Raw genomic sequence first — 12956 nt, forward strand, 5'->3', positions numbered from 1 at the left:
GTGAAGATGGCCATCTTCTTCTCCACTTGGTATTCTTTCTGTATGTGTGTCTGTCTGAAAACTTTCTTCTTTTTCTTTTTTTCCCCAACATCATACTGGATTAGAACCATTTCTGATGACTTTATATTATCTTAATTGACTGTTAAGACTTTATCTTGAAATAAAGTCATAGTCTGAGGAGCTAGGGGTTGGGCTTTCATCATATGAATTTGAATAGTTCAGCCCATAACATAATCTTATTTTTTACTGGTTTCTGCTTCTTGAAGAACTTGAAAAGACAACTGATGGATTGGGTTTTGGCAATGGGGAATGAAGATGAGAGAGGTATCAGATTAAAGTATTTTTATATATATGTATTCAGTTGAGTTGGATTTCTTGATAAATCGTAGACAACTAAAATTGTGGCTCACTAATTTTTATTTGTATTGTGTTATAATGGCAACGTAATTAGTTGCAAAATCATTCTTGATCATTATTTTATTTTCCCATAAATAGCTAAGACAAAACTTTTTTATCAGTTTTTTATCAGTTTATCACTTTTTTTAATCAGTAGTTAAACTTTTAGTTATTAAGAATTATTCTGCTTTATCATAATGCCTCTCAGATAGGAGAATGTGTGTATATAAAATACCCAGTAAATAATATATTCCTCAGTTTAGTTTTGAATGTGTTATAGAAATTAAGGAGTTAAGGAAATTAAGGAATATTACTTAAATCTTTCCATACTTAATACCCTATAGGCTTTCATTTAAAAGAAAGGAAAAAGAATAAAACCAGATGGGCACAGCAAGTTATATTGATCAGTTTTCTCTCTTTCATAGAGTAGTAAAATGAAATGGAGTTTTATTCTGTTGTGTTTATTTTATGTGGCCTCATACATTTTTACATAAAATTTTATCAAGCTTACTTTAGCAGTTCAGCTTTATTTTTATACTGTAGCTTTTACATGCTATTTAAACAGAAATAATTCTTACCAACCTGAATATAATGGAACATTGAGGAATCTACAACTATATTAGAAAGCTGTTTGAATGATAATGTGATTATTTGCAGTGGATCTGATCAAGATCATTTACCTGTGCATGCCATGTGATGAGTGAGTATCACTCAGTATTATCAACCATATAGTTATTATCTTTTGCCCTTTTAGTCTTCCTTATTTTCCTCTACACATTTATAAAGTCCCTACTTTTTTGTTAAGAGCCAACAAAATTCGTTTTCATACTGCAGTATGCATTTACTATGTGTAATAGAAAAGTGTAATATCTATAATTATATGTGTATAATTGTCAACACACATAGACAAGATTGTCATGAACTTACTGAAAACATTCATTTGTGAGAAAAGAACTATAGCTGTTAAAATTGTCTGAATTTTAAAAGCCCTCTTAAACCTTTGTTTAAAAAAAAGGCACACTGCATATTAAAAAAGAAGAGTAGTCTTTTTACTTAAAATTTCAGTATACTTTTATTATTTTATGTTTGTATTTTATGTTTAATATTTATTATTTTAGGTAGATAGTTCATTGAATCAGCTCAGTAATTTTGAAGATTTACAGATGTTTTTGACCCTCCCTGAGAAAAATCACTGCATATGGATATATTTGATGTTTTTATACTCAAGTTGCTATCACAATCATGTAGCCATCAGTGCCTAGATCTTTGGATTTAGGGAACTTTTTTTTTTTTTTTTTTAGAAATTGCATTTCAACTTTAAATTCTATTTAACAATATACAGTTGCTTTTTTTTTTTACTTGAATTATTCTTGTATGAATTAGTAACATTTACTAAAATACTGACTTCATTTAAATTGAACTGCATTCCCCCACTTACTTGGTGCCTAACAGTGTACTTTCTTTGTATATGAAATAGTTTCTTGTTTTTAAAGAGCTTAGGAAGCTCTTTGTGTTTGGAAGATACTATTTTATATAAATGATTAAAGGGGAGTGCAAGCTAGAATAACAAAGTGCTCAAACCGATACAGTCAAATATTTACACTATACAAAGATAGAGAAAACAGCATTGCTTGCCAGATTAGCCAGTCATTGAAAGATTGGGAATTCATTCAAGAGAGGATGAAGACCTTGGGAGTGGAGAAGAATGTCAGCTGAAATAAAACTGCAATAGTTTTTAAGGTCTATATTTGTATCCTTCTCTTTTTTAAGCCTTGCCAGAGTATCCTGTGACTGGCAATGACTAGGATATTGACAGATTGACTACTTGGTATATATGACCTGGGAGGATCTTATTTTTTTCTGAAAATAAGTCACATGACATTAATTTCTTGTTTACTGAAAATGAGAGAATATTTGAAAAGCCATATATGGTGTAGAAACTTGAGTGGAAACCTGGCAAAAGGGAAGAGGAGAAATCCTAACTCTGAATATCCTAACTTAGATTGCCAAGTAGCTTTACTCACTCTTGTGTATTAACTTTTTTAACCCAAAGAGTGCTTGAATATGTTATTCAGTTATGTGGTTCAAAAGGACTAATAATGAACTGTAATTCCCCAGACCTTTTTATTCCTTCTTCCTGGGTCAGTATTTTTCTTAGTTTTTTTGTGTATTACTTTCAGAAGTAATTCTGTTGTGTTTATTTTATGTGGCCTCATATATTTTTACATAAAATTACATTTTACATTTTTCATAAAATTTTACATAAAATTTTTACATAAAATCACTGGTTGGTACACTGTGGAGCATCAGCCAGATCTGGTTCACTGACCTATTTTTTTAAGACCTATGAACCAAGAATTTTTTTTTTTACATTTTTGAAGGATTATGAAGAATTAAACTAACAACAAAAGATTAAGGTGACTATGTGTGGCAAGAAGCCATATGTGGTCTTTAAGTCTACAATATTTATATTTGATCTTTTGCAGAAAAAGTTTCGATTTCTGATCTACATAGGGTGTGTGTATGAATGTGTGCACACACACATACATACAAACATGAACACATATATGTACTTGTTAATATATAGCTTATACTTCTTATTGCCATTATTTAAGTCTTAACATTAGTATTAACTGTTATACTGGTTGCATTTGTAGTTTTAAATACTGTACTTGAACCTCTTGTTTCCTGTCCCATCACCTTTGGGTAGACATATAGATAGATCTATAGGCAGTGACAGGTGGAAGCTTTTCTTGGGTTTTATCCAGGCTTAGTATAATTTTCTAAATTTTCACCACTGAGACCAGGTGCTTCACACTCAGAAGCTAGCACAATGCCTGATGCTTAATAAAATTCAAATATCTCTTGAGCAAATGTTTGTGTATATCTGTGTAGTACATGTATGTATGTGTAGGACAGTTTTTCTCCTAGGGGATTCCCATAGTCACATTTGCAGAAACTTGTATAGATTGCTCTTCAGAGTTGGCCCGGTAGTCATGGTATTTGTTATCACACTGTTACATCAAATAAATTGACCCAGAAACATACATTTAAGTAAATTTCCATGTTGTCACTTACTGAAATATCTTCTATTTTGTTCTTTTTTTTTTTTTTTTAAAGATTTTATTTATTTAGTTGACAGACAAGAGATTACAAGCGGGCAGAGAGGCAGGCAGAGAGAGGGGAGGAAGCAGGCTCCCCGCTGAGCAGAGAGCCCGATGCAGGGCTCGATCCCAGGACTCTGAGATTATGACCCGAGCCGAAGGCAGCGGCCTAACCCACTGAGCCACCCAGGCGCCCCTTCTATTTTGTTCTTAATCTCCCATAGATATTTGTGTAAAACATGTTTTCTTGTGTGTGGATTTGAGGTTATTTCATTGGAGGTAACTTGGGCACTAATTATAGGGTAGGATTTGGAGCACTGAGCGAGAATATGATATCACTCAGACCCTGAATGAATATTTAAAGAGCATCTGAATCAGACACTGCTACAGAGTAGTAATAGAGTGGTGAACAAGACATGCATAATTGCCCTCATGGAACTTGGTGGGAGAGAGGCAAATGAACACTCAAATAACCATATACATAAGCAAATATAAATGCAGATTGAGGTGAACACTTTGAAGGAAAAAATCAAGTTATTTGAGTTATCTAGAGCAGTGGTTCTGAAACTTTAACATGCATCTTACTAATGAGAAGTGTGTGTTAAAACATTAAAACATGAGTTTGTGGGCCTCAAGGTCAAAGTTGTCATTTACTAGGTCTGAGTGGGCATGAGGATTTGCATTTCTAAAAAATTATTAGTTGATAGTGATTCTGCTGATCCAGGAAACCACACTTCAGGAACCACTAGTCGTGGTTTTCAGCACATTGGAAAAACTTGTAGAACTTCAACAAAATATTGATGCTTAGTTCCTTTTCTGTGGAAACTCTGAACTAATTATGTGGAAATAAGGACTAAGTATGAAGCTTTTAAAGATACCCAGAGTGATTCTGATGTGCAGCCAGGTTTTTAAGCTACTTAGTGCAGAATTTGAACATGTATATACATAATAGGTTTCTTAGTGGGGCAGAAAGTACCAAATCCTGCCCAGTAGTAAGAAGGCATGAGGAAGGTAGGGAAGGCTGGAATAGAAGGCTTTCGTTAAGTATGTGGTACCTTAAGGATTGATCTGTCCATACCATAAGCTGCTAGAGAAGAGAATAGGTCAGACAGAAAAAGTGGTACAAGACAAGTAGGATAGATTTTGTTTCATAAATAATCCTAGATAGTAAATTGTTTCCATTTCCGAAATGCAGTCATTCTGATACTGAGTGCCTCTGATGTCAGCAACCGAGGGATTGTTTTGTAGTTTACAAATCAATATAATGTAAGGGTCATCAATGCTGTATTCAAATAATTTTTATTGATCAATATGTTCCGTTTAATAGGATGAGAAGAAGAAACCGAAAGACGAGGAGATACGGAGTTTTGGACACTAACATAGAAAACATGGAGTTGACACCTTTAGAACAAGATGATGAGGATGAAGATAACACTTTGTTTGATGCCAATCATCCTCGAAGGTAAGTAACTGTTGGGCAGTTTCATTCCATGAATTAGGGAGGCAAATCCTGGATAACTAAATTGAAAAAATAAAGTAAAAGAATACAGTATTTCATTTAGCAGTTTTTATCCCAACAGATTTTATTTGCTTCCATTTCATGATGTTCTTTGTGCTACCTAACCGATAGTTCACATGTGTATTGCTTTGCTGAAATAGGCTTAAGTAATAGAATCCTATCTAGAAAGAAATCTGTGTTAATAGATCCCCTTGCAGAGCTTTGTCCTTTTAACTGCTACGTATTCAAAGTAATATGTAGTAAGTCTTTCGTGTGTGTGAGAGAGAGGGAGAAAGAAAGATTAGTAAAATTGGTTTTCTTTTTGCATTCTGAAGATATTTTGATTTTAGTATGTGCTCTTTTATTTGTAAATCATACTTTCACTCAAAATTGTGGGACTGATGGTCTGCTAGTTTTGCTGTGGTATCTATTCCCAGATCTGTTCTTGCTGAGGATTAAGACCCTTCCTAAGAGATTTGCATAAGCAAAATTACCTGGTTATAGACATAGTTTCAAAGCAAATGGAATAAGGAAAGGAGGTAGTAAAGATTCCACTCAGTAGGGAAAGACATGTTGGAATACAAGGGAGACTATTTGGCTAAAGGAAAACTAGAGTCCACAATCAAGTACAAGAAGTACCAGGAGTACAGAAATCTTGGGTTTTTATACACGCAAGGTTGGGAGGATCAGCTCTGGCAGGACATAGGGATATGCAAGCTTTCGTTGTTGTTGTTGTTGTTATTTGTTTGTATTTGAGAGAAATATGTGGAGTTTTACAATCTGCTAAAGAGTTTGGTATTACCCTGCTGTTTTTGGAGAACCATTGGTATCGTTTATGTGGAATGTATGTAATCAGATAATCAGATTCATGTTGTGCAGTAATACTTCTTGTATTAGTGGAAGTTGGCCTAGAAAGATGAAGGATGAAGAGAGACCAGGGAATGTAGGAGGCATATAAAGAAGGAAATGATTTCCATCAGCTATAATTACCTATAGTTCTCTTTTATTTTGCAGCATGCATCATCAGACATTTCTCCAGTTCTTATCCCTCTCTTATGCCCACTTTTCATGAATTTTGTATTCTATTAAGGAGCTAGACATTAATTAGGGTTACATGAACAAAGTATAAGGTGATATGAGAACTTGTAGTGGTGACATAGAACAAATAACCAAAAACTAATGGTCCAGAGAAGCCTCTTGGATATGATATGTTAATTGAGACCTGAAAAAATGAGTAAAAATTAGCAGAATTAAAAGTGGATATAGGGGTGAGGGTTGGAGAGAGAACAGTAGGTACAAAGTACCAGAAGCCAAAGAGAATATAGAGTATTCGAGGAACTAAAAGAAGTTCAATAGATGCTATATTAATATTTATAAGAATAAAAATTGAGTGAATGAATAGCTTTTGAGCTTTAAATGCAAAAATAAGAGTGATGGGTAAGGCAGAACAAAGAATCAAAAGACAGATCATGATCCATGGCAGTCAGTGAGAAGTCACTCAACAGGTTATGAAAAGTCACCTGGAAAATTTTAAGACAGGGGAAACAGAATCAAAGTTCTGTTCTGAAGATTGCGTAGATGGAAGAAAAGCAAGACAAGGAGTAAGGCAACCGGGAAGACCGGTTAGATGGTACAAGTTCATGGGGTGACTGGCACAAGTTCATGGGGTATCCAGTATCAAAGCAATAGCAAGAGAAATAGAAAGGAGTAAATTATTAAAGAGACTTTGAAAGGTATTATGAACACAATTTAGTAATTGTTTTTGGGGAGTAGAGGAGGGAGAAATGGCTATACTAATGGAGAAGCATGTTTCAGGGGTAATGATAATTATCAGTGATACCAATGATAATTGATAATGACATCTTCAGATTTTTAGTAGTGTGACCCCATATACTTAAAAAAAAGGCTTAGAAAAAAACTTTAATATAGATATGTTTAAAGTAAGAACAGCAAATAAATGCTGCTTACTTACTCATTTATGCATGCATGCATTCATTCATTCATTCATCTAAGGAATGAATGATGGAGCAGCTATTTATATAGCAGCTGTTGAATGTCTGGCACTGATCTGGCCACTTGGGATACACTACAGTCACAAAATAGAAAAGAAAAAAAAAAATCCTGACTGTGTGACACTTAACTTCTTGTATTGAAAAGGTGAGATTAGGAGATTGACAGTTCATTTTTATTTTCATTTGTCCTTATATATCCTTCTATGTTGATTTTTTCACATAAAATATGTGATCTTTTCTCAAAGATCACATATTTATGTATTACTTTAGAAACAATTTGCCTATTTAGGAATAATTTCATAATTTCAAAAAGTTATAAGAATAAAAATAGTACAAAGAATATCCTGTTGTTCTTAAATCTAGATTTACCGACATTTTACTTTGTTTGTTCTCTTGTGTGCTCTTTTCCTATCTTTTAATACAGATACAGAAGAATGCATATTCCTCATTTTATATTTACCTAATATTCTGATGTTTCCTTATAATTAGATTCAGATTATGCATTCTTACCTGAAATACTGTATAGATCATGATATGTCTTTTTCAGGGTATCCTGTCGGGAGACCCACAGTGCCCTTCTTTCTTTCATTAGCAGTAGTAACTTTGATGCACCTGCTTAAGGTTTTCCCAGTTTCTCTAGTATGTTACTATTTTTCTCCATTGCAACTAATAAGAGGTTTTAAAATCATGAAAATATTGTTTTTATCAAAATTTTTCCCTAAGTTTAGCAGTCATTAGTCTTGATTCTTGCCTGATCTAATCTTCACTGTGAGAATTGCGAAATAATAATTTTCCAACTTCAACATTTCCTTCATATTTACCAATCAGCGTTGATATTGTAGTGTTCCTTCTGTTTCATTTATCTAACTATTGACATTATGGAGTCATGATTTTTCTCCCTTTTCAGTGGTTTAGAATCCATTCTCTCCTTGCCAGTGAGAGCCTCTTCAAGCTGGCTTCTGTGCCCTTGTGACTTGCTTTCATTTTTTTAAAGCTGTTCCTCACATTCTGGCCTAATAAGATATTCCAGGTTCATTTTATACCTACCCTGCCCTAGTGGTAGAATTAGCCATTTCTCCAAAGAGCCTTGGTTTCTTTGAGTGGCCAAGTGAGTGCTTCGTTACTAGGGTGTGTCCTTGCTTCTTGGCCCCTTCAGCAGACAGGTCTGTGAAATGTGTGTGTATGTGCACATATACATGTGTGTCCATGCACATGCATACTCACATATGTATGCATACTTTACATAGTATTACTTCGTACCTCCCATTCTACCTTGCTGGTCTGTTGCCACTGTGTTCTTGCCTTCTTCCTTTTCCATAGTGGCATTCTCTTTGTTCCGTCATTAAAGTGACTTCCAATAATCTTTTGGATCCCAACATCAGCATTTATTCATTTACTCAATTCTGTAATAAAACTAATACAGTTTCAAAATTGCTTTTCCTATGGCACTAAAATAAACAAGCCTCCTAAGAAGGTTTAGTATTTGTTTCTTCTCTCTTCACAATCCCATCTTGCCCAAAACTTAGAGTTTATTATTAGATATATAAGTGATTTGGCCCTGTTTCTTCCTCCCTCTTCAGTGTGTTTATCATAGTCATTTGAAATATAATTTAAGTAATTTGAACTTGCTTTCTGCTGTAGATTTTTTTCTTCCCCTTCCCATTTTCATTGTCCTTTTTTTAAAGATTTTTTATTTATTTGTCAGAGAGTCATTGTCATTTTAATACAAAAAATACCAACATGCCTCCCAAACTAAAAACTGTACACATTTTTTTGAAGATTACACATGCACATACACTCAGAGAACTGTCTTTCCCTCTTGCATTCTTTCCTCTCCTTTCTCATCATCTTACCTCTTGTATGTAATCACTTTCATTATTTATCTGGTCTCTCTTCCCTGTGGTTCTTTTGATAAAAGTTGATAGAAATATGTATTTCTTAACACTTTTCTTTCTTACACAAGAGCTAGCCTGCAATATATGTTCTTTTATACTTTTTTGTTGCACTTTGTGATATCTCCTATAACTCAAGGCTGTATAAGTTTATAGAGATATTTTTCAATTTTAACATCTGCATAATGTCCCATGCTGTGTAGGTACCATGATTTATTCACTCCATTGCCTATGCTTTGACATGTAGGTAATTTTCAATTACTTTGCAATTACAAGTTATACTTCAGTGAATAACCTTGTGCATATGTATATTTGTATTGTTGCAGGTCATTTTCAGGGTAAATTTCCAGAACTGGGATTATAGGTCAAAAAGGGTGAAAACAGTTTGAACCATGAAAATGAGAGGTGACTATGAGGCATCCCAGTGGACATAGAAAATTGCATAGATTCATTTTTTTTCATTAAAAACAATGAAAAACTGCCTGTTTGTCCCCAAATACTTTACTAAGCTATGGGGATATGGTGGTGAACAAAATTAGACAAAACGCCCATCCTCATTTTAGTTAACAATGTAGTAGATATGCATAGACCAGAATAGAGAACAAAGACATCCTCGCTAGACTTGGGATTCCCTTTATTATTTTTGACCTTGCCAAAATCAGGGGTAATGTTCTTTTTCAGGGCACACCTACTTTTGCCTCTTCTACAATGAGCAATAAGATGGATACTTCAAATATTGAGCAGTTTTCCTCTTGTTCTCCTTTTTTAAATTCTTCACACAATATTAAACATCATTTAAATAACACCTACACTGATTCTAGTCCTCTGCTTCGATTTTTTTTTTTTTCATAGTCTGTGCAATTACAGACCTTTTTCTGACTCTCACGGGAAGGTAGACACATTTCTACTACAGTCTCATAGTAGAAAAACAGTCATTTTCTGTTGCTGACTACAGTTTCGTAAAGGTGTGTTAATATTTCTGTTACCATCTGTAACTTAGAGATTATTGTCTGTGATGAGATACATGGTCCAAACTCTGCTACTTTATTTGAAGCTGATTCATTGGGCAAGACTCTCTCTGATCTTCTAATGTTAAAGATTAAACATGCATTATGCCATCACTTTAGTCAACATTTCAAATTTATCCTGTGGGAAAGATACATATAGATCTTATTGTGACTGACTTAAGTAACATTATCAGGGTTAATGCCCTTTGTTTCTCCCGTTAATAAAGGGGGAAAATCAATATTTCTATGGAGATAGAAATATTTTAGGCCCTGAAAGAGGACTTCCACCAAAGACTTCCCAGCAGTCTTATATAAATGGTAGAAGAAACCAGGAGAATGGATGATGATATTGGTAGAGATATCTTTAGAAGGATAAAATCAGAGGACTTACCACTGAGCCCAGGGGAGAGCCTGGACACAGTAGAGTAACAGAATTACACTAGGAGCAATTAAATACTCACTTGCTAGTATCTACTTGAGTACAGGATATACCAGCACTGTACTAGGCTCCTTACATACATTATGGAATCATTGAGACAGTCTTATAAAGTTGTTTCTTTTGGTCTTATTTTAAAGATAAGAAATCTGAGGTTCAGAGAGTTGAAGTAATTGAGGCTTTTCTTCCTGCTGTAATTTAATTCTACTTCTTAAATATTTATTTGATTTATACCTTTATAAAGAGAATAATTATAAATACTCTTCATTCTGTCTTCTATATCAGCTCTTGCTATTACTCTTTATTTTGCAAATGAGGACCCTACAAATGAGGAATGTAGATATTATGATTTGCCTACCTTGCCATCTGCAATGCAGAATCATACTAGTTTACAGTATAACTGCTGGTAATTCTTATGGAATTAGCTCTTACTGATGCTGCCTTCATTGGTTAAGTGCTTTCTAAAATTAGTTCCTCTTTATTTTCCAGGTTCTATCCACAGAATAACAGGAAGCAAGTTATTTCCAGAGAGGCAAATGAATTTCCTTGCCTATAATTTTATCACAGCATAAAACTATCCTTTTGTAGTCAGCTCTTTCTGAGAGGAGTGTTTTTATTGTGGTTTTTAATACATTAGAATTTTAATGATTGTTGTTGGTAGTTAAAATTTGGGGTAATTATTTTCATTGTTTCTTTATATTAGATGGAACCATAAGAAACTGCCAATATATAGTTTAATCTAAATTTCAAGGAAATTTATTATTTCATATAATAGTATGTCACAGATAGGGCTGACTCTGAACACAGTATATCATGGCTCTGACTCCTTTTCTTTGCAATCCCATGGTTCTGTACACCATGTGTTGGCTTCATTTTTAGGCTGATTAATAGGATGGTGCGAGCAGTTCCTATAATTATACCTAGAACGGTAACTTTCAGTGGAAGTTAGGGGCTTGCTCTCTTGTGTACCTTCCTTAGGAATGAGAAGGATTTCCCCAGAAACTCTTAATAGAGCTGTTTTTTTTTTATTTTGTTTGTTTGTTTGTTTTTGCTTTCCATATCATTGGCCATGTGGCCATTTCTAAATTAAAACCTGGGAAGAAAAATGGAAGTACCATGATTAGCTCAGAATTATCATTGTGTTTGAATAGATACCGAGGAGTTAACCACCATTGCCACTATATCTAGCACTTTAAGCATTGAGGTTAATTTAATCAAATTGGGAAAATGTAGGAATGTGAAAAAAAATATCATGAACAACTTGGTTAATATAATTTTTCTCAAATTTGCTATTGACATCCTAATTTTGTATATTAGGGTAATTTCTTATGTTTGATTACTTAAACATTTTACACAAAGATTTTATAAAACTAAAAAAACGAATGTCGATTCTTTAACTGTTTTGTTGGGTGTTTCAGCCCTCTTGGATAGAAAAACTAATGAGGAATTAGCATATGCTGACTAAAAATTACCTTCATTTTCTCAAAGAAAAATATTGGAAACAAATACTCATAACCAGTCCCTAAAAGTTTAAATCCATGCTTTACAACACAAAACAACAAATGGGAATAATACTCTTTTGCAATTTTGTTTGATTTCTCCTGAAAAGTAAAATTATTAGTATTTTATGATGATGTACACTATAAGACATTTTAACAGTCTTTGTAGCAGCTTCTAAAAGCTGACACTTACAGGGTGCCTAGGTGGCTCAGTCAGTTGAGCATCTGCCTTCGGCTCAGGTCATGATCCCAGGGTCCTGGGATTTAGTCCCACATCGGGCTCCCTGCTTGGTGGGAAGCCTGATTCTCCCTCTCTCTGTCCAGCTCCCCCTGCTTATGCACATCTGCTCTCTCTGTCAAATAAATGAATAAGATCTTAAAAAAAAAAAAACAGGGACGCCTGGGTGGCTCAGTTGGTTAAGCAGCTGCCTTCGGCTCAGGTCATGATCCCAGCGTCCTGGGATCGAGTCCCACATCGGGCTCCTTGCTCAGCAGGGAGCCTGCTTCTCCCTCTGCCTCTGCCTGCCATTCTGTCTGCCTGTGCTCACTCTCTCCCCCTCTCTCTCTCTGATAAATAAATAAAATCTTTAAAAAAAAAAAAAAAAAAAAAAAAACAGAAGCTGACACATACCATCACTTCAAGCCTGTTTTAGTAATTTTTGTCAAGTATATAATTTTTAAAACCCTAAATTTGCTTTTTAGCTACTTTCGTTCTGCTTCATTAAATTTAATACTGTATGTCTTCATTACATTTGTGCTCAGTGTTACTTGACCACAAAATATTTTCTGACAATTAACCTCAGCATATCAGAATTAGAAAGCAGATTTGATGAAAGTATTTAACAAGAAACACTCATTAAGATCTTATTCAAAAAGAATTTCCAATTGGAAAACAGTTCTAATTTCTAAAACACTACTTTCAATCAGAATAAACACTAAGGTTATTCAAAGTAAATGGATTATAGGAATGTGTCAGTTAATGTTTATGTTAGATAAAAATTGGTATTTTAGGAAGTCTAGTGGTGTGTTACTAGTAGGATCATCTGTACTTTTTCTGCTTTAAAGGGTGTTATCCTACATTTGTCATTACTTGAATGATAAAAATAGTAAGT

At 34.0% G+C, this 12956-nt stretch overlaps 1 protein-coding gene across 2 annotated transcripts in view; it reads left to right on the forward strand.

Annotated features, from left to right (window-relative positions):
- The window catches only part of FAM174A (family with sequence similarity 174 member A), a 37924-nt gene that overhangs the window by 18065 nt on the left and 6903 nt on the right, over positions 1 to 12956 (forward strand). Inside the window, exon 2 of one of the 2 annotated variants that reach the window (XM_059175557.1) lies at positions 4828 to 4966. In XM_059175557.1, the coding sequence (XP_059031540.1) occupies positions 4828 to 4966 (139 nt within the window). Of the gene's footprint in view, positions 1 to 4827; positions 4967 to 12956 lie in introns of those variants that run through there. The other variant, XM_059175556.1, reaches the window with a different exon arrangement.

This window comes from Mustela lutreola, chromosome 5 (genome assembly GCF_030435805.1).
Source record: "Mustela lutreola isolate mMusLut2 chromosome 5, mMusLut2.pri, whole genome shotgun sequence".
Taxonomy (NCBI): Eukaryota; Metazoa; Chordata; class Mammalia; order Carnivora; family Mustelidae; genus Mustela; species Mustela lutreola.